Source organism: Microtus oregoni, unplaced genomic scaffold, assembly GCF_018167655.1.
Source record: "Microtus oregoni isolate MIOR12 unplaced genomic scaffold, Mior012 000013F_ref0000133, whole genome shotgun sequence".
Taxonomy (NCBI): Eukaryota; Metazoa; Chordata; class Mammalia; order Rodentia; family Cricetidae; genus Microtus; species Microtus oregoni.
Genome location: NW_024543072.1, coordinates 37494770 through 37516741, shown reverse-complemented (window position 1 = coordinate 37516741; position 21972 = coordinate 37494770). Strand labels below are relative to the sequence as shown.

General features: G+C 46.0%; 2 protein-coding genes across 2 annotated transcripts in view; one reads left to right on the top strand and one right to left on the bottom strand.

Annotated features, from left to right (window-relative positions):
- The window catches only part of Slc9c2 (solute carrier family 9 member C2 (putative)), a 58700-nt gene extending 57105 nt beyond the window's left edge, over positions 1-1595 (top strand). The window contains exon 27 of the mRNA XM_041662448.1: positions 1250-1595. Coding sequence (XP_041518382.1) covers positions 1250-1285 — 36 coding nt within the window. The 3' untranslated portion in view covers positions 1286-1595. The remainder of the gene's footprint in view (positions 1-1249) is intronic.
- A 7044-nt stretch (positions 1596-8639) lies between these two features.
- On the bottom strand, positions 8640-19824 carry Prdx6 (peroxiredoxin 6). The gene is made up of 5 exons (XM_041662942.1): positions 19661-19824; positions 15320-15476; positions 12673-12819; positions 11119-11265; positions 8640-8933 (listed from the first exon to the last, which is right to left on the bottom strand). Exons 1-5 carry the CDS (start codon positions 19753-19755, stop codon positions 8805-8807), a joined length of 675 nt encoding a protein of 224 aa, XP_041518876.1. The 5' UTR covers positions 19756-19824; the 3' UTR covers positions 8640-8804.
- Positions 19825-21972: the final 2148 nt, after the last annotated feature.

Sequence of the window (21972 nt, the reverse complement as noted above, 5' to 3'; positions counted from 1 at the left end):
TACACACAGGGGCTGGAGAGATGGCTCAGTGGTTAAGAGTATTTGCTGCTCCTGCAGTGGACCCAAGTTTGGCTCTCAGCATCCACATGGTGGTTCGCAGCCATCTGTAACTCCAGTTCCAGGGAATCCAGGTTCTACAGGCACTAGGCACACACATGGTGCACATACATACATGTTGCGGGATATTTGATAGCACTGTGAACCCCAAGTTTGCATTTGCGTTAATTGAATAAAATCAGCCTTGGGGCAGGGGCTGGCTGAGTTAGCCACTAATTGACAGAAAGTAATCATATATCTGGAAGATGATAGAGATACACACAGACAGTAGTAGGGAGGGGCTTTGAGTACGTGGGTTTTTGATTTTTTTGTTTGGCAGAAGGAAGGACACTCCCTTTCAGAGACACCAGCAAAGAGGGAAGGTCAGCTAGTTGCTACTCAACTTCTCTGAGCTAGCAGGTTTTCACCCCAGCTTTTGACTCCCATGCCTTATTGATAAATAGAGCTATAGGGATTTAATTAAAAACTGTATTTGGTGACAGCAACAGAGCCAGTGCCTGTGGGGACAGAATTCCTGCCAGGCCATGACCTACGTGGCCAGGCCTCTGCCAGAGAAGCAGGCCAGTAACTGTGGAGCTGCAATGACTGGCTGAAGAGCAGTCAAAGTGTGGCCTCTGCACTGAAGAAAAAACAACACATACATGCAGGCAAGATGCTGAGGCATATAAAGTAAAAATAAACATATTTTGAGTGAGGTTACCCAGACACAGAAAGACAATTATCACATGTACTCACTCATAGGTGGTTTTTAAACATAAAGCAAAGAAAACCAGCCTACAAACCACAATCCCAGAGAACTTAGACAACAATGAGGACACTAAGAGAGACTCACATAGATCTAATCTACATGAGAAGTAGAAAGTAGAAAAAGACAAGATCTCCTGAGTAAATTGGGAGCATGGGGACCTTGGGGGAGGGTTGAAGGGGGAGGAGAGAGGCAGGGAGGGGAGCAGAGAAAAATGTAGAGCTCAATAAATATCAATAAAAAATGCTAAAAGCAAAAAAGTAAAAATAAACAAATAAAAATTATAAACATACATCTTAATTGTATCTTAACTTAGAGACTTTAGTATTTAAGCTCTTTTAAGCAAAAATAAGATAGAAGCCTTCGAGCAATTTTTGATTCCATTTAATTGGTAAGAATCTTTTCCTGAAGTGTTCATAGTCTAATGTTTTTGCCTTTCTTTTGCAGTTTGAAGGTGGCCATCTCTTTAGAAAGACAAATTAGCACGGCCGTTATGATGTGTGGAGTCAGGTAACGGTGGAGCTGACACCCGGCACAAACGATGTTGACTTAGCCACTGCTTGAGCTGTCTGCCGCTGCCTTCATTTCAAAAGCAATCAGTGGGTGACCACAGACACTTCAGATCTTGAGTAGTTGCATTATGCTTGAGATACTCAAAATTCTTCAGGATAATACACAATTCTTTAAAATGGAGGGAAGGAAACCTTCCCCTAGCTTAGCACAAACGGTAACAGAGTAAGTTGGCAAATGAGGTGTGCAATTTATGTCGGAGTCTGAAGCGCAATACTCGTGAAATCGCCATAACTGATGCCTCTCCGACACTTTGTATCTTCCCCCTCTAATTTAGTATGTGCTGAAAAGTGGGAGAATGGTCTACAATCTTGGTTACTGGGAGCAAAGCTTAGGAGAAATCCACATCCTTACGTTTCATAGTCCTGCTTGATGTGACTTTCCATTTTCTTTTTAAAAGTCAAATAAAGTTGAATGTTATGGTCAATAAATGACTTTTTAGAAGCCATTATTTCTTATCAACAAGACTCAGAATATATAATAGTTTTGGGAAAATCATAATACAGGTTGTTATTCTTTCGGTCCCTGCCCTAGCCACGCCCACTCCTTTTAACTTCTGACCTTCGCCCGCCACCGCTCTTTTCTTACTTTTTTCTCCCAGTGTACACATGGGGCTTTGCCTCTCTCCTCCTCCTTATCTCTCTCCCTCCCTCTCTCTCTCTCTCCCTTTCTCTCTTTTTCTCCTTTTTAATAAACATTTATGGCTATTTCCTGTGTTCATATGTCTGTTATGGCTGCCACCGCCAGTGCGGCTCGTGCCCTCCTGCTGGTGGGAAGCTGTAGCCGCTTTTTCTCATGGCGGGCTCTGCCAGGCCGCCCAGGGATATTTTTAAGAATAACAAATGGTACCATGACTCGGATGATTCGTGCGCCCCGGACTTCTACCTGGGGCCAGAGTTCTGCCGGGACTCTGAGTTCCCTCCCGGGGCAGAATCAGGACCTGAGTATCTTCTCTTCAATGACCACGTGTTCCATCTGCCTGGATGCAGCTCCTCCAAACAACAAATCAACTAATCGTGAGTGTCTCCATCTCGGCCAGCTTAACCATCTCTTTTAACCCAAGGGATTGACCATTGAGCTCCTGGCAACCCTTCACGGTTTTTAGGGATGGGAGGACCTCCAACTGCGGGCTTTCAGGGCCTCGGTTGTTCCCTTCGCTGGCATTCAATTTTGCTTGTCTCCTGTGCTAAGCCTGTGCCCACCCGCGGCCTGGAGGCCCGGGGCCTCCAGTCCTTTCTCTTTTTCTTTTTTCATTCTTTTTCTTCCTTCTTTTCGTCGTAACTGCTGCTACAGTGCAGCACGCCGCTATGGTGCGGCCTGACCTAGGCTGGATCCCTCCTGCCCGCGAGTTGATTCAGCTAGGTTATAGGCCCCCCTATGGAATCGGACGCCTTTTCATAGGGCCTGGGGGTTCGTGCCATCTGCATCTCTCCTTAACGGGGAGCCATTCTCGTTGTAGGCTTGAGGTGCCACGGTTTTTGCAGGTATTTGCATGGCCTTGACCATGGGAGCCAAGCCATCCAGACCTATCACTCCGGCCTCATGCTTTACTGCCTTACACTTATCTGTCTCTGTCCAAAAAATGGCCCCATTAAAACTATACACAGCCGTTTTTCGGTTCCAGCCTTCTGCCCCTTCCCTGTGCGGCTTTTGTTGTGGCATGGCGGGCTCTCTAACAGAGCAGACTACACATGGCGGTCGTCATCTTGGCAGAGGGCCAGGTCATGTGACCACACTCTCCCAGTTTTACTCCCAGTTTTACCCTGCCTCTTCACTCGGTTTTCACTAAACTCCTCATGCTAACTCTGCTAAATGTGTTTTGAGCAATGGTTAAATGCCTTTGACAGGGCCCATCAGAGGTGTCCACGTTGCCCAATTCTTGTTCACTCTCTCTACGTATAAAAATTATTTATTACATCTCATTTCAGACTACAAAATGTGAGTCTTATATTTTAAACTGGTATGTACCTTTAAGTCTCTTAAGCTGTTCTCTACCATTGTCAGTTCTGCCACTAACCTTATATTACAAGCAGTTTTTTCCCTCTCTCTGCCTTTTTACAAATGTAAATCTCACCTGCTGAGAGCCAGTGTGGTCAAGCTCAGACCCAACTTTCCAAACAAATTCTATACTATAGTTATACCTGATAAACAGCTCTCAACTGCTCAGAGATCTGGGGAATGTGATATTTAAGTATTTAATTATTAAAAACATTTCACAACAACAAAAAAGAGACAGGTTGGCTCCTAGCAGCAGCTCTCTGCTCCCTCCAAAGAAGTCAGAAGCGTGCAGAACACCGTCCTTCTACATTTCGCTTCGACTGCAGAGCGCTGACCATTGGGCAAACCTGCCTTTCATCTAAAGTAAAGACCTCTAGACGTGGATGGAATCACTGGAATTGACAGCCTAGCTGCTCAGGTCAAGGTAGGCCTGTTTTCCTACAGATTTCTTAGCCCACAGGGTCTTCTGGAGCCTGGCAGGCCCTGCGCTAAACAGCAAAGGTAAAGTGCAACCTTCCGCGACCATGGAGGACCCAAAAAAGAGTAGCTCTGAGTGCCAACCAAGTATGTTCTCTGTCATTTTTTTAATCAGTAACTCAAGTAAAATCTTATCCTTCTCAAAGATCTCTGACAGTTTGACAGCTGAGAGGTTTTGCAAGGTGACCTCACCAAACAAATTTCAAACCAAATTTATCTCTTATGCTACAGTCATTATATGTCTAAAACTTCTGTTTTCACAAACCCAAGGAGTTCTTGTGAGTTCCAGGGAGCCGAATTAAAGAATCCATCTTAAACAGGTCAGATACCCCCTTAATCCCCTGGTCCTAATTTTTTTTTCCCTTAATTTAACTTTGTTCTTTGTTCTGCCAATACCTTAAACAGGATAAGAGATACCAGACATTTCCATGCCACAAACGTCGGTCAGAAACAAAGAGACCAGCTATGCTAGGATGTGACCAACACCCAGCCTTCTCTCGCGCCCCCCCCCAAAGACGACGCCCACAATCAGCCGGAAGCAGTCTCGAGAATTCGCTGCCCCAATTCCTTCAAACTGGATTGTCTAATTTGCTTTTTATTAAAAGCAAGATGTGGGAATGTTATTCTTTCGGTCCCTGCCCGCCATCGCTGTCTTCTTGCTTTTCTCTCCCAGTGTACACATGGGGCTTTGCCTCTCTCCTCCTCCTTCTCTCTCTCCCTTTCTCTCTTTTTCTCCTTTTTAATAAACATTTATGGCTATTTCCTGTGCTTATATGTCTGTTACGGCCGCCACCGCCAGTGCGGCTTGTGCCCTCCAGCTGGTGGGAAGCTGTAGCCACTTTTTCTCATGGCGGGCTCCGCCAACCCGCCCAGGGATATTTTTTAAGAATAACACAGGTAAGAATAGGAAAAATGTATGGGAGAAAAAGTTGAGCTTTCAAACTTCTCAGGGCAGGTCCTGAGTGGCCTTCACTGTGTCAGGAAATGCCAGGTGTGACTGCACCCTTACAGAACCCTAACTGCACTGACAACATGGGTTCACATTCTGATGTGACGTGCCTGGAAATAAGAGCACATGGTGCTGCCGCTTGACAGTGTCATGGGCCAAGTCCCTCCTAGTGTCCCACTCCCTCATCCGTGGCCCTGGCCTCTCATGTGAAGAACTCTGATTCTGATGGAAGGCTGCTTAGCTTGAATAGTCAGTTTTTCATAACGTAGAATTTACCTGAAGAGCCTCTGCTAAGGAATGACTTAGATCGGGGGGGGGGGGGGGGGCGGCGGCTGTGGACATGTTTGTGGTGGGGATTGCCCTGACTGTTGATGTAGGAAGATCCAGCCTGTCATGTGTGGGGGGTACCATTTCATAGGCTGGGCCCTGAACTGTTTAAGAGTGGAAAAAAAAATTAAGTATCTTTCAAGCAAAAATACATTTATTCTTTTTGTCCTTGATTGGGGATGTGAAGTGACCACTCCTTGCCTTGCCTTCCCCAAAACGATGGACTATATCCTAGTCAATAAGTGAAATACACCTTTCTCTCTGTCACTTTTGGCCAGGGTGTTTTCTCACTACACAACAGATGGCCTTGTCTTTCTGCAGTTAAGGGTCCTCTTCCTGGACCAGAACTGTCACATGGCCACATGCTTGTTACCCTGAGATGAGCTGGAACCTCCCCTTGCTACTCTGACCTGTCAGGCCTGAGAGGGAAACATCAATGAGCAACAACAGTGTTGCTTGGCCTGTCCTGTAAATGGTTGTGTTCTCAATCCTGGGCTCTTCATTTGAACGTACCGCTCAGTACATAAATGATTAAATGCATATTTAATCTTGCAGTCAAGTGTAGGTGGTCCAGATGTACTGGAAACGGTACAGCTTTACAGTCTTGCTTAGGAAGTCAATTAGCCTGCATTTGAAATGACCGGAAGGATGATACTTCATTTACAGAATGCTTTGTGCTTCAGGTGATGATTAGAAAACAACTCAAAAGCTGTAACACCAAAGAAATTTATTATCATTACGTAACCCAACGACAGGTTTTTCAGAAGGTAGAAATTATCAGACTACTTTTTTTTCCTTCTATTGTTATTCAGCTGTTCTGTCCTAATTCTGCGGTTGCATGTTTTCCTGATCACAACCAATAGCAGACAAAAAACAAAACCCAGACCCTTTTGAGTTATTCTATAGCTAAAGGATTATTTTAGAAGCATGACATGGTGGGTGGCTCACACCGAGAATCCTAGCATTTGGGAGGAAAGACCAAGAGTTCAATAGTTCAAGGCCAGTTTCACCTACACAACACTGTCTCTCCCTGTGTGTGTGTGTGGGGGGGGGGGCAGAGAAATTCTAGAAACCCCTAGGAACCTTCTATTTGTGTCTCATGGGCAAGAATTATCACACACCCATTTCTGAACTAGTTAGCCACAAGAGCTGGGGCTTGTAGATTAGCTTAGGTTGGTTGGACAGGTAGCTCAGAGATACACCTGTCTCTGCCTTCTCAGCGCCAGGATTACAAGCTTGCCCTACCACACCTGGCACAGCAAGCATTTCACCAATTAAATATCTTCCCAGTTCCCAGGTAAGGATTTTGTTTTTTTAAAAGAAAAAACCAGTTAACATACACTCAAGCCAGAGTCAAAATTCTATTTCCTCAGCTTGCATGTAGGAACTGACAGCTTGATTTGGCCTCTTTATGAAGGTGGGGGTGAAACCAGTTTTGGCAAGCACCCCTAGAGTTCAGTTTGTCACTGTGCTCACCTAGAAGGCCGTCCGCTCTAATAGAGCATTTCTTAGTTCTGGAAGAGCCATTCAAGCTGCCTCTTCTTTCCTACTTTTTTGGGCCGGAGGTAGCACAGACACCTTTAATCCTGGCAGTTGGGAGTCTGGGCTACATTGTGAGTTTCCGTTTCAAGTCAAAACCAACAAAAAAATTTCCTGCAGTCATTATTCAGCTTCAAGAAACAAATCTTTACATAGATAATAAAATTCATTAAAAAAAAAATTCAGTCCAAAATTTATCCCTACCCCCCAACATTTAAAATCGTGTTCAGGATCACTCATGCCTTGGAAATGTCCATCTAATATTGAGTATTTTGTATTTGGTAAAGGATACTTGTACCAAGCCTCAGTCTCAAAACTGTCTAGTAAGAAGTACCAGAATTCAGTTTTTAAAGAATTTTTATACTGACATTATTAATGTGGGCGCAACAGTCAAAATGCCAAGATTTAGAAGCCTGCGTGAGGAGGTGCAACACGTTTATGGAGATGAGGGAAAAGGCAATGAATCTGGCTTCGAATTTACTAATTCAGTGGTAAACAGTCCGTTGATCAATAAAAACTAGACTCAAGTTTGAGCAACTAACAATGGCAATTTAGATTTAGTTGTAGTGTCAACTAACAGGGCGTGGTGGCGTCCTCTCGCAAATCCTGGCACCTGGGAAGCTGGGGCAGCAGGACTGATTTCAAGGCCAGCCTGGGCAGCAAAGCAAGATAGTATCACAAACAGAAAGCAAAAACCTCAACAGGAAGTTGAAGCCAGACTTCCCGTGGAAAGCAAGCACTAAAACAGAGCCAGTCGTGAGGTACCTGATAGGTAGGGAATGACAGGAGACAACGGCAAGGAAGTCAGGAAATGAACTGTCTGGGTAATGTCTACAACACAAGGGGCTTCTCACCAGACCCAGGATCCACCACTGCCTTAAATATCCACTGCTCAAGCAACCCAGACCTAGACCGACCTCCTTTCTACCCTGTCTAGTCGCTTTGTGTATTCCCCAAACCATTCAGTTTGGAGTAGGAAAAAATATATACCACCATCTCAAAAGCTTTTTTTTTTTCTTAATGTATGCTTTTATGCCAAAAGATGGCAGCAGATCCCACTAGAGATGGTTGTGGGCCACCATGTGGTTGCTGGGAACTAAGGGCCTCCTCTTAATCGCTGAGTCATCTCTCCAGTCCCCCAAAGCTCTTTCTTCTGTCTCCCTATACTGCTGAGACATTAGGTTAAGGCTGTAATCTACATACCTACTCCTGAGACCCTAGGCAAACAGGAAGTAACGAAGTGGCCCAACACACGTGAGAGAACCTATCCTTCAGTGGCTCCTGTTTCACGTGAAATCTTATTTATTTGTCCTTGGAGAAAAATACCCATGTCAATCCTAGCAAGAAGGAAGCCTGCTTCTGCTCCTTAGGCTAAGTCTTCTAGGCTAGGACTTCAAAACGTGACAACACAATTTTCTGATCAGTTTCAACAAAGGATTTTATTTGTTGAACCCCAAAAAGCAGAATTCAGGAAAGTGGCAACCTACTGCTAGGACAGTTTAGTGGCGAACCATTCTGTCACCGCCTGTCCTTACAAGATGTGTTCACATGTACATGGCACCAGAGCAGACAAACAGGAACCCCTGGAGGGATGAGCGGTCTTGGGTGCCCTTCCCTCCTTGGCAGGGCAAAGGAAGCCTCTTCTGAGCCCCCATTTGATAGAAACGCATCAGATTCCTGATAGCACAATAGTTAGAAATTTCCCCGGGCTGTTCCCAAGTTTGTTACTTACGAAAAATACAGAACTGAAAGTTTCCCCCATTTCATTATTTTCCAAGGAGGCTACAAAAGGTGATAGTCATTCTACCATGGAGCCGAGTGAGCTTCCCCTATCCCTACCTGACACTCCAGAACCCTGCAGAGGTCAGAGTTTCTACTACAGAATGCATTTCAGAGAAAGCTGGTCAGCAGAACCCTGAGATGGACGGAGGGGTAGAAGGCTGGTGAAGACACAGAGTAAAGAACCCCAAGAAAGTGTTGGTGCCATTTCCATTTAATGAGCCAGTAGTAAAGTGACCTAATGACTTTGGCTGTGATCACACAGCAGGAGGTTTCTATGGAACTGGGCGAGGACAGATAGCGGTCAGCTGGTATCCTCAGGTCCACTGTGTCCAAGCAGCTGCAGCCAGCTCCCACAAAGACTTAAGGCTGCGGGGTATACCGGAGGTACTTCTTGCCAGACGGGAGATCTTTGGTGAAGACTCCTTTGGGAAATAGACTTTTGGCTTCCTCTTCAAGGATAGTGGGCAGGACCATGACGCTTTCGCCCTCCTGTTGGGGAGATGGTGCAATTCAATCTTACAGCAAGGGTAAAAGGTCTTTAATAAGAATTAGCTACGGGAGATTGGTCAAGGATGGTGGCAATGAAGGGAAGCTAGTACTTTTTCTTCTCTTGAGGAACTTACAGTTTTACAAATTGATTTCTGACATGTTTGTTAGGAAAGTATTTCTCCATCTAAGGTAGAAACAGCGCGGTTTTAAATCCCATCATAGCTGGGCAGAGAAGGGACTCTAGCCAGCTTGAGCTTGACAGGCATGGCTCTGGCAGGCCTTGCCCTTCTCCCCCATTCCCTCTGCTTTGCTAAAAATCCTTAGGTTACAATCCAACAACATTTAGCTAGCCGCCAAGGTCTCTTCCCTTATTTGGTCACTTCCTTCTTCTAAGGCCAACTACCAAGGTTCAGCTTTCATAGCATTGAAGTCCAGCAACTAAAAGCCCCCCCTTGGCTACCTTAACATGCCCAACTAAAATTAAACAATCCAGCCGGACACAAGGTTTCCCCCTTTAAACCGCCATTTTCCTATGTGCCATGACTGTCTCCTCTCTATTCAGAGGGAGTCCTTTGTCCGTGTGTCCCTCACAAATATTGCTCGCCCCTTTCTCTTGTCCCCTTCCCCCTCGCCCTCATCTCCTGTCTTTGTCTCTTATTCCCTGGTCTTCATCTCTCTGAGGCAAATCTCCTTTGAGTTGAGAACTTGGTTTGGGGGTCCTGAGCTGATACTTTCTCTTCCAGCCATCCATCACACCTTAAGGGCAGGGAACCCTGATTGCTCTTTGGGCTGACGAGGGAGGGGGACTTGTTTGGGGGAGAGGGAGGGAAATGGGAGGCAGTGGCGGGGAAGAGACAGAAATCTTAAATAAATAAATAAATAAATAAAAATGTAATTCTAAATCTACTCCTTGGTTTACAGGATTGGATCGAGCTACATTCCCTCTCACCTCCCATTCCCCACTCAACTTCCTGAAAATGCAGATGACTTGCAGATGATTTGTCAGACAAATCAAAAACCAGTACACAGGTTAGCAATACTAAGATACTCTTGGTGAATCTTGTCCTATTAATCTGCAGAGATCTTTCTTAGGTATTAATAGTTTATGAACAATTTAGGTGTGGTGGTGCATGCCTGTAATCTCAGCACGCACAAGCCTGAGGTAGGAGATTAAAAATCCAAGGCCAGCCCATTATAAATACTGAGATCCTATTTTAAAAGGGGTGGGGGCAGGGCTTAACTAATAAAACACAGTGCTTGACTGGGATGCTTGAAGCCCTGGGTTCAGTCAGTCCCCCAGAATCTTATAAAACTGGGCACGGTGGCACAGGCTTGAAATCCTAGCACCTGAGAGGAAGCAAGAGGATCAGAAACTCAAGGTCATTCTTGGCAAACTAGTGAGCTTTAAGGCCAGCCCGAGCAACAGGGGACCTTGAGACTTTATCTTAAATGCTCAAACACAAATATACAAGCCCGAGAATGTGCTCCCTTAGACTAACGTGCACAAGGTTGGAGCTTTGGAGAAAAGAAGCTCTGTAACACCAGCACACCACAGTCATGGAGCCGCCACGACAGGCGTGAAGCAGCCGACTAAGCTCTTCTTTCCTTGTTGTGTAGCTAGGCTGAGCTTGAACTTGTGATGCTCCAGCCCCGGCCTCTAGGATCACAAGTCCCGCAGTGTCCAGATCCAACAAGGTTTTACTATAAATATTTGCTCATCAGGTAATGGTTAGATGAAGGGATTCTTATCGAATCCTTCACGTCGAGTATCCTGTATTTAAAGAGGAAATGTTTCTTTCACATTTGGACGTTTTTGGATATGGAGCATGTGCACATCCAGTTGAACGCCTCTGATCTCCAAAAGTTGACGTGATGAAACGCATCGAGAAATTTTTGATTTTGGAGCTGTGGACCTGGGATATTTGGGATTAGGGATGTTTAACTTCTAGACAAAAAAAGGGACCATTGTGACAGATGTGTTGAAAGTTTGTAACAGTTAGCAAAAATCATAAAGTTTTGTTTTATGTAGACAGTGTAAATGATCTCTTAAACAAATCCTCCAGGTATACTAGACCGGGGCAACAGAAACACCCCAGGAAAGCCAGATCTTGAAGGTGGCCATTAGAGACTGACCCTCAACCTTCCCGAGGGGCAAGTGGGGCAGCTTGTTCTGGAGCAGCCTTACCTTCCAATCAACCGGGGTAGCAACCCGTTTTGTTGCTGTCAGCTGGAGAGACTTAATTACTCTGAGAATCTCATCAAAGTTCCTGCCAGTGGTGGCTGGGTAGAGGATAGATAGCTTCAGTTTCTTGTCAGGGCCAAAAATGAACACCTGTAAAGCAGACACGCGGGGGGCTCTTTAGTCTGAGAGCAAAGCTGTTAACAGACAGATGCTCAGGTTCAAGAGCTCGCTGCCTCATTTCCCCCTATTCCAGAGGAGAAGACAGAACTGGCAAAGGAAAATGGATTTCATTATAGGGCAGCCAAACCAGGGAGTAAAAGACTCCTAGTCTGTCCACAATTCCTCTGACACAGTGGTTCTTAACCTTCCCAAGGCTGTGACCCTTTAATACAGTTCCTCATGTTGTGGTGATCCTCCAACCATAAAATTATTTATTTAGCTCTACATTAGTTGCTATTATTTATAATAATACTTATTGTTATTTAGTTGTTACTTAACTACACAGCTGTACTTGCTACTGTTAGGAACAGTAATGCAAAGATCTGATATACGACCCCTGTGAGAGGTTGCTTGACACTCCAGTGGGGTGGCGACCCACAGGTGGAGAACTGCTGCTCTAACAGTCCTCTGTAATTTAAAAAGAATTTTATTTATTTTGCATGTGAGGGTGTAGGTGTACACACATGCCAGTGTGATAGTGAAGGTCAGAGGTCAGCTTGCAAGCATTGGTTCTCTCCAGCACTGCATAGGTTCCAGGAAGCCAATCAGATCCTCAGGTTTGGCGCCCTTACCTGCCTAAGCTATTTTGCTTGACCCAGCGTAACACTGCTATAGAAAAGATAGTGCAGATGCCAGGAACACATACATATCCATTTACTCGGAGCTGTGGGAACAAAGTTCTTATCTTGGTACAGATGCCTTCACCTTTCCCTTCTAGCATGGGATTCCTGGAGAAACTGTAATTCTTTGGAGTTCATTGTTTTAAGGTCCCTGTCCCAAAGTCTCCAGAAAGCTCTGCCGTCATTTAAAGTGTTCAAAGATGCAAAAACACAGAAAGAGAACAAAGGGGGGCGGGGGAGAGAGTAGACAAAGCTGTCCGAGACACAGGTCACTCCCTTTTCTGTTACTCTTCAAAGTTTGCTGTCCCAGAAAGAAGAAAGTGTCATTTTCAAGGGATGAGCCCCAGGGAGCTGTGGTAGGCCACCGAGGGCTGGTCATCATGAACGTATTGCTAACGTGAGCTGAGCATCGGGGCCGCCAGGCTTGGTCCCCAGTGAGCCAAGGACTGGCCTGTCAGACTGCTTTAAAGATGGCCGGCAGGAGGTAATACAGATTCTTTTTTTTTTAAACACTAGCAAACAGTTTTGGATGAACTACTCATTGATGTGTAGATACATCCAACAGCTACAAATTAAACAAGTTTGGGCTGACTATTCAGCCACTCTGCCCCAGCATCCGGATATTAAAGGACAGCCACTGGCTCACACTGCCTCAGAACAGTAGATATTCCTCCCGTTTCCTTGAGTCAGCTCAATCCCATGGGGCTGTAGGACTCACCACACGGGCCGTCACGGGCATGCCCTTTTCATCCTTCTCTGACGGATCCAGCATGCCCAAAAGGACGGCAAGTTCCCTCTTCTTGTCATCGATGATGGGGAACGGGAGCTTTTCTGTGGGCTCATCACCATTGTAAGCATTGATGTCCTGAAACGGAGGAGAAAGGGGAAAGAGAATTTTAAACCTCACGCAGTTCTGTGCATTTCACCAGTGAAGAATCAACAATTTGCAGGCTAAGGAACCACCACAGTCATGTTCTCCGGGGTCTCAGTCAGAGACAAGCGGACACCTGTGGTTGCCATTATTCACCGGCAGGAGTATTAGCAGAGTACGGCACACACAGGCCAAAGCCCTTTCCACACTGAACTCTAAATTTATAGGACCCTGGGGGTGAAGGGAGGAAGGCCGCAAGAAAGAGGTGGAATGTCTTCTACCTGGGCTCTGAAAGACGGGAAGGCTTTCACTGGGAAAAGCGAGGCATTTGGGGAAGTCAACATTAAGGAAGCATGCAGGAAGTCCACACATAAACCAGTGTAGGAAAGTGAGATTTTAGGAAGTGACAAGAAAGCGGATTTAAGATTAGAAAAAGGTGTTTACTATCCGTGTGAAGCTCATGGACAGACCTGAAACCTATTTTGCATTTCTCAGAGATGAGAGGAGATAAGAGTGACATTAAAACTCTGAAATGGACAGCAGCGGACTTGAACACACGCATTAATTTTATTACCCACGTTGCCTGTGGCTGTCGGTCACTGGCTGCCTATTGTTTAGTCACCAGATAAATAATAACCAATGTGGGTTCCTGCCTGCACACCTGGCGCTTTCCTATGCGGCCTGTCACATGCTGAAGCTTGCACTGTTATTGAAGTTTGGATTTATTTTCTGTTCCAGACAATCACAATTCTGGAAACTTTTAGGGCAGGTAAAATGAACCTGGGTATGTTCCTGTACCTACAGGTGTGTGGTATGTGTTCCTTCCTGTACATACAGGTGTGAACTCTAAACCCTTGGCAATCTGTGATTTAATATTGATAGTCATTAATTCTTGACCTTGTCACTTGCTTAATTGTGACAGTGCATTACACTCACAGACATCAAAGCACCACATTACTTGGTCTTTATTTTCACTCTTTACCAGCCAGCACTGGAAGAACACCGGCTGGGGTTCTGATCACACTGACGTCCCCCTTTCCAACCGGCTGAGCTCGAGGAATCATCCCAATACTCATTCACAAAAATAGCTTATGGTAAAGGGCTTTGCTGTGGAAATGCCAGTTACCATTTACTGCCAAGGTGTGCAGAATGAAAAAAATCTACCTCACGGAAGATGGTGACCTTCATTATCCATCACCCTTTTGATCCTAGACATTTGGGATTAATTGGTGTGAAATGGCCATGGGATGTAGTCCAACTAACACACCAAAATGTGTGTTGTATGTGATTGGCAGTGCCTGGTATGTGCATAAACACACACACACACACACACCCCTATGGTAGGTATTACATGGTATACTGTAGCAAGGTCAATTAAAACATCCTGTCCAAATACATGTAAATACTTCTGCACAAAGCATACAAGTTCAACAATTTACTGACCGTCACCTATTCTGTAGCAGTGAACTAGAGTCTACCCTGGCAGGGTCCTACACTCACAAGTGGGGAAAACATTAGCAACCTGCAGAGATTTAGACGGTGTCATGGGAAGTGACACAGAGAGTCATCATGCCTCCTAATTTTGGACAAGGACAAAAAGGGGGTTTTAATGAGGTGCATTTGAGGTGCACCAAAGCAGTATAGGCAAGGCAGATGGACGTACTTCCTGTGGAATGCCGAGGAGTGTGTGGATAAACCAGACGTGGGATGTGAAAACACAAGGAGTTAGGAATGGCTCTGGAGTTTCGACTCAGCAACACCAAAAATGTTGCTGCTAATAGTGGAGATGGAAACGATCTTGGAATGAATAATGGGGCCCAATTTTAGATACGCTAAGTTTAGAGGGTTTAGATATCCCAGGGAAATGCAGAATAGGCTGGCTTTACTGACCTGGAGGCCAGGATATGGGACTCTGAGAAGCAATTCATGGGTGTTACCTGAAGATGTGAGCGGAAGAAAGAGCTCATGAAGGGATAGAAAAGGGAAGTGGCCTATGAAGTAAGCTTGGGCTAAGTTCTGCACAAATTAGGAACTGGAAGACAAGGAAGAATGATTCTACGCACGGACAGCTGGAAGCAACATCCTGAGTGCTAGGAAAAGAGGTAGGGTTTAGAGAGATCAGTTGAGCTGAATGCTATTGGTGAACCAGGGAAGACGGTGACTGAGAATCCATCATTGGACATAGAAACCCAGAGATCCTGCGAAGTTGAAGTCTGACTTTCTGATCCCCAAGTTTATGTACACTTTCATCTCGGAAACCAAGTTACACTCTATGTAACTAAGATCTAATAACCTCAGAATCAAAGTCAAATGCCAATCAATACTTCTGATACAGAGGGGGAAGAAAGCAAAGTGCCCATTCCCTTACTAAGGAACACAAAGACTTCCGTGACATTGCTAGTCACCAAGAAGTTAAGGATATTAGGAACTGTGTGGAAGGCAACAGGAAAGGAAGAACACACACACACATCTAAAATCACAGATAGAACTATACCTTGCTCCAGGCAAGATGGTCCTCAACACTATCTATCGAAAGAGCGATCATCTTAACATTCATCTTGGCAAACTCTGGCGCCAGCTTTGCCGCTCTGCCAAGCTCTGTGGTGCACACTGGGGTAAAGTCCCGCGGGTGAGAAAAGAGAATGCCCCATCTGGAATGAAGAAGAGGGTCACAACTTAGTGAACAGGTACTGTCATCAGGCAGAATGAAAACAATACCTGCATTCAAAACAGGTTTTCTGTCTTCAAATGTCTGCTTAATGAAGACTTTTAAACAATTTAGTTCCAACCTTGCCTCCAGAGAAGCCCAAGTGGACAGCAAGTGTCTATCAATATATACAATTTTATATATCCAATATATAAAAAAATCATGATAAATGGTTCAAAAGGACTCGTTTTATTTATTTATTTATTTTTGAGGCAGGGCATCTGTGCAGCCCTGGCTAGCTGTTCTGGGATTTGACCTGTAGATCATGTTGGCCTTAAACTCAGAGAGAGGGCCTGCCTCTGCCTTCTGAGTGCTGGGATTAAAAGCGTGCACTACCATACCCAGCCCCCTTCTTAATTATGAAGTCACCATGACTCCTTTTCAGTTAATAAAATGTGTGCTATTCAAGCCAAGGGCTCTATTGAAATATTTCTTAGGACTTTTGTTTGTTTTCTGGCACAAACTTTGATATTCAGCGTCTACGATGTCCCAGATCCAAACAGATAGATGCCTGGCTACAGCAATAAACAGGTTATGTAATCCAGAGCGGACAGGGCTCTAGCCTCAATTTCTAGGTGGAATTTAGGTTGGTACTTGGCTTTCTGTAAGCAGCTGGATACAAAATCTTTCAGAAAGCCACTTGACTGAGCTAACCTGCTGAGCAAGGTGGCCACATTTACACCATGCCAATACTTCAACAGGTGCAGATTCACTTTAGACCAAGCAGGTAGAAAATACACAGATACCCTACAACATAGATTTCCACTCTACAATTCTTAGGTAAAGGTCTAAGGTACAGATCCTGAGGCTGACTCAGGCTCCCAAGAAACTGGGGAGCACTATTTCCTTCTTGGCAACAGAAGCCGTTCTTACAAGTGAAAGGAAAACGCAGCGCTGGGTTCTGTGCACTCCCGCTGTTTGAGCCACCCAGGGGCAAGGTCTCAAACCAGCAGATTGCTCAATCTGGCCTAGATACTCAGGGTTTGGTAACTTTCCCTGAGCTCAAGCAAGGCAGGCGCAGCTACTGCCTTCCACCGCAGCTACTACTTCCCACAGACACCTCCCACTCGGCTCCCAGGGCAAGGTGAGGCCTTCTTCTTAAAAGGAAGGAAGGCCCTGCAAAACAGCCAGGCAATGCTTGAAGACTGTGGAGGGACGCAGCGCTGAATTCTTAATACGGGCAGTAAAAGGGACATCTTTCAAGATTTAATCTGGCTGTGACACTTAACCCTTAGATTCTGTGGAAAAGAACCGATGTAAGGTTCAAATGCGACTTAGAGAAAGGCTCCAGAAGATGCAGAAAGAAAAGAAACAGGGCATTTCTTTATGTGTTATCTAGAAGCGATGAATTGGATTTTTTTTTTTAAATTGTGAGGCAAGTGTGTTTTGCTGAGTCATGCTGAGGGACTGGTCTTTCGCTCCTTCACACACTCCAGTCTATCTCAGGGTATTCCGAGACTGTCTCCCCGGGGCCCACCTGTCCTGCTCTCTGGAGAAATTCAATTACATCATCCCGTTTCTTCCTCACTTTCATAGGAAAAAAGCTTTCTTCTCCTAAGAGAAGGGTCTCTACTTCTGCCAGAAAACTTCTGGTACAGGTAGGTGTTGATTAGCGAGGAACCCTACGAAGATGATCTTCCACATCCAGAGGCCACACGAAGCTAAGCAAACTCACACAGCACCCAAATCCTTGTTTCCAAGTGTTAAGAGGCAGAGCAGACACCTGTAATGTTTAAAGTTCATTTTCTTTCCCTCCAAAGGATACTTGAGTTCGTAATTGGCAGTTTGAGTTGAGATTATCTACAGAGTGGAGCTAGGGTTAGGGAAAAAAATAGGCAAATTCCACATATTGTAATGATACATAGAGCGGAAAAGCCTTCCTCAGGTATGACAGGGGTGTCGTGTGTCACTCTAAGCCCACTTCTGGGCTTGCTTTGAAGGTTACTTCATCTTCTTAAGAGGAGGTCATTTCATTTACTTATTTAAATAGTTTAGTTTTTGTTTGTTTGAGATCAGGTTTTCCCATGTAACAGTCCTGGCTGTCCTGGAACTCGCTTTGTAGACCAGGCTGGCCTCTACCCACTTGCCTCTGTCTGGGATTAAAGGCGTGCCTACCACCGGCCCAGCTACTGATTTGAGTTTTTCTTTAGAGACAGAGCCTCAGTGAACTGTCCAGATTGGCCTTGAATTTAGGATCTTCCTGCCTGGGTCTCCTGAGTTGGAGTTGCTGGAATAAGTAGGCGTACACATCTGGATGCAGATGGGAAACAGCATTTCAAAGCAAACCTAGATAGATGTAGGTCAATAAACAACCACAAAGGACCTCCCCCCATAGTTATCTCCACAGCGATCGTGCTTTAGAGTCACAATTATCTGTAATCCATACCATGAAGACTTCCAGCAAGGTCTCACATTTCACGGGGGTGTGGCTGCAGGCAGGACCGGGAAAGAACACTGTGTAAATCCTCTCTGCAGTCCTGGATAAATATTAACACCTAGGTTCTGAGGATGAGACAGGCAGTCACGCTTAACTCTAGTCTTCTTCTGCGGGGTCTGAGAGTTCATTTGCTACTTTTTCCTAGCCTGCCCTTCTCTTTGAAAAGCTCCGTCTGCGTGGCCATGGTCAGCAGATGGAAAATGGATGCCAGGCAAGAATCCTCACCTGGTTCTCTAATGCTGATTACCGGTTAGTTTCATAAACTGCACAGACTTCCCGCATACACACACCGGAATACTGGATATAAAAAGGACACAAACCCAGGAGTTTGTTCACACAATGGAGCAGGGGCACTGAAACTCCAGAACTACAAGGGAACCTGACACGTATGCAAAATGTTGACGGAAACAGAGCATTAGAGCCCTCAGGAGCTGTAAAACGAAGGCAACGTTGGTGTACTCCTCGCCATTAAAGGCCACCACTGTGGTTATCAGCCGCAAGGCCAGGCGCGGGATGCAAAGGCAGAGGGGGAGGGGGCCACTGGGAAACAAAAGAGTCTCAAAGTGAGGACGCACGCGTCCTGGCCTTGGAATGGCCTAAGGTGGCAAAATAGCCTCAGGCGCTGAACAACGCCCTCTCGCAAACTCAAGAGCGATTAATAAAAACTCAGAGAGAAATTGGGATTCAAGCTGAAGATCCGAAAAGCAAAGGAGCCACCTTCCGGCTCTTATCTCGACCTCAATCCGAAATGGCAATCCTGCCTCCAGGAATCTCAGAATGAGACTGAGAGCTGTTTTATAAACCTCTCTAGTTCTGGCATTAAAGGCGTGCACCACCCGGTTTTTATGGCAAATTAGTGTGGCTACTGGGATTAAAGGTGTGTGTTACAGCGGCCTGGTCTGTAAGGCTGGCCAGTGCGGCTGTAACTCTCTGAACTTGAGGCAAGCTTTACTTATTAAAATAAAAATGAAATGCCACTACATTCAAACTGTTGCTTATTCTGGAATGACAGCCACACCCACACAGTGTTCCTGGTTCCTCCCAAAGCCGTTACACAAAAATCTTATTTTGACCACTGACGTAGACTCTGGACAAAAAGTCTTCTGGCTACTTATTTGGCACATGGTAGTTTTAAAATTTTTCAGAAGCCCGAAACTTCCACTTTCAGAAGTTAAGCAGGACTTTAGATAACGCGGAACAATCTCGCTAATCTGTGGCTGTGTACTCTAAGGCTTTCTGCACCCACTTTCCGTCGGGTGCAAATTCTAGAGCGGCGAGAGGACGGGCAGCGCGACCCTGGGCAAGCGTCCCAGGAAGTGACCTCCAACACCGCACACCCCTGCTCCACCTCCCCTGGGTTTTCGGTCTGACAGCGTTACAAATGAGCATTGTTTATAAAGCCAGGTTAAATAGACAACAAACCGTCCGCGGTAAGGACCCCTTCCCCCATGCCAGTCCAGCCACATTGAGTCAGGAAAGGGATCCGGAGATCAGCTAAGGGCAGGCCAGGGGTCGTAGGTCCCCAGTAACGCCCGGGGATGCTCAGCAGAACCCCGGCAGCGGGCACGTGCGGGAACCGGTGAGGGACTAAACCAGCGGCGCGCCGGGGCCGAGCGCAGCGGGGAAGACAAAAGCCGGGAAGGCAGTTCTGGGGACCTGACATCTGGCAGGACGACGCGGTGGTCACTTACGAGTCTCCCAGGAAATCGTGGAAGCGGATTGGGCCGATGGTGGTATTGGCCTCAAAGTTGGGGGCTTCGTCCCCGAGAAGCAGCCCTCCCGGCATGGCGGCAGCGGTGACGCGAGGAACAAGGAGGCGCAGCCGCAGCAGCAAGCAGCCGGCGGGCTCCGAAGAAGCCTAGTTCAGAGCTGGCCGAGTGGGCGGGCCCGGGGGCGAGCCTGGGCGGGGCCGGGGGCGGGGCCGTCCGGGACGGTCGTGAGTCAAGCTTCACGTGGCCCGTCCGGGACGGTCGTGAGTCAAGCTTCACGTGGAGCCTGCTGAGCGAGTAGGATTCAGGAGCGAAAGGAGGCCACGTGCAATCGGAAGGTAGCTTAAGGCGGAGAATCGCGGGGGGGGGGGGGGGGGGGGGGGCATAGGGTCCCGTGGCTCTGCAAAGACGCTCTAGGCTATCAGCCCAGGCTCTCCCGCGCCCCACTCCAGTCAGACTTCCAACTGAGGGGTCTAGTGGTGCACCCCTCTTTCACTGTGAGCATCTAGCGCTGACTCCTCAGCCAACCTAGGCTTCAGAGGTTTCTCAGGATGTGGCAAGACCAGATGTGTGAGGGGATGAAAGCCAGAGGAAGTGGCTATTGCAGCAAAAATTCTGTACCAACGTCAGTAAGAGGACAATGGAAACAACCTTTTTTATTTTGCTTCCCCATCCCTGGAGGGGATGAACTATAAAGTATTCAACACATTAGTCCTAAAGTTTAAAGAAAAGTTTCACAAGGTGCTTCCTGAGATCGAACGTGTATGCCAGTCAGTTTTCACCTGGGAAAGTGGCAGGTTTTGGTCCACTTACTTCCTATTTCCCAAGCACAAAGTAGAGAGGATGCCTCCTTTGTTAGAGATAGATGGCAGACATTTTGCCCAGAAACCAGAATCGGTCAGAAGCTGGTCCTGGTTATTATAAGCCTGAAACCCCAGCTACTCTGGAGAAATGAGGTTCGTTAAGTTCTGAGCTACAGAGAAAGTTCAAGGTCAACCTGGGAACTAACTAAGAGCGCCTCTAGGGGACTGGGAAGCAGCTCTGTGGTAGAATGCTTACCTAGACTATAGGAGGCCCAGGTCGGCGATTCTCAACCTACGATCGCGATCCTTTGGGTCATATATCAGGTTATTTACATTGTGATTCATAACAGGAGCAAAATTGCACTTGTGAAGTAGCAACGGAATAATTTTATGGTGTGTGTGTGGGGTGGGAGGGTGGTCACCACAACATGAGGAACTGTTGTGAAGGGTTGAAGGAACCTAGGAAGGTTGAGAACCATGCCCTGGATTCAGTCACCAGCACTAGGGTGGAGTGGGGAAGGATATGTTATAAAGCACCAAGCCCTAGATGGAGAAACAAAATTAAGGTTGCATAAGTAAGGTAAGGGTAATGGCGGTTGGCTTCAGATTGTGTGCCCCAGTCTGGGAAAGCACGGAGGATAACATGGTTAACTGCTCAGCACATGGCAGGTGCTCTGGAAGTGGTAGCTATTATTTAGATGATGATAATAATTCATGCAAAAACTCTTTCCTTATTGCTTGCTTGATAGATGTGAGAGATTGTCCCAGCTCTTACAGGAAAAGTGAATTACATACAATTATGATATAATGTAAGGTAACATTGATAGGGAGGCTGCGATGGTTGGGATTCAACGTGAGGAATCCTTCGGAACAGATTTAGGAGATTTGAAGGAACTCTGTGGCAGTGCTGGGTGTGGTGGCTCACTGTGACATGTGTTCTCGGTACAGTGATGTGCTCTGCCTTTGTTTCTACGTGCATGTTGATCAGACCTACTTCATTGTGCACAGACTTACAGAGAGATTACTGGCAAAAACCTTAAAGTTAAAATAAGTCTCTAGCTTGACTCCACCCTTCTGTTTGAAAGCACATATCTCAACTTCATTTGCTTTCATAGTAGGGAAAGCAAAGTAGCCCAACTTTAGGGCACTGTGAGCAACGTGTTGCAAAGTTGGGCTGAGAACCAAATACACCGTAATACAGAGAATGGATCCAGTTTAAGGCACTATGAGCAACATGTTGCACAGATGGGCTAAATCAGATACGCCACAATACAGTGAATGGGTACAGAAACAGATGATTGATTGCTATCAAAGGCATAATTACATAGCCTCCAGTTGTAAATTAAGCAAATACAATAAGATAAACACCTAATCCAATTTGTAGTGCCACAAGTAGCATGCCGGCGATGATCCAGCAAACTGTTTTAGTCTTAACAAAAATTGAAATTCTTTTAAGGTAGAGATTAACATTTTTAAGAACACGCTTTTCTC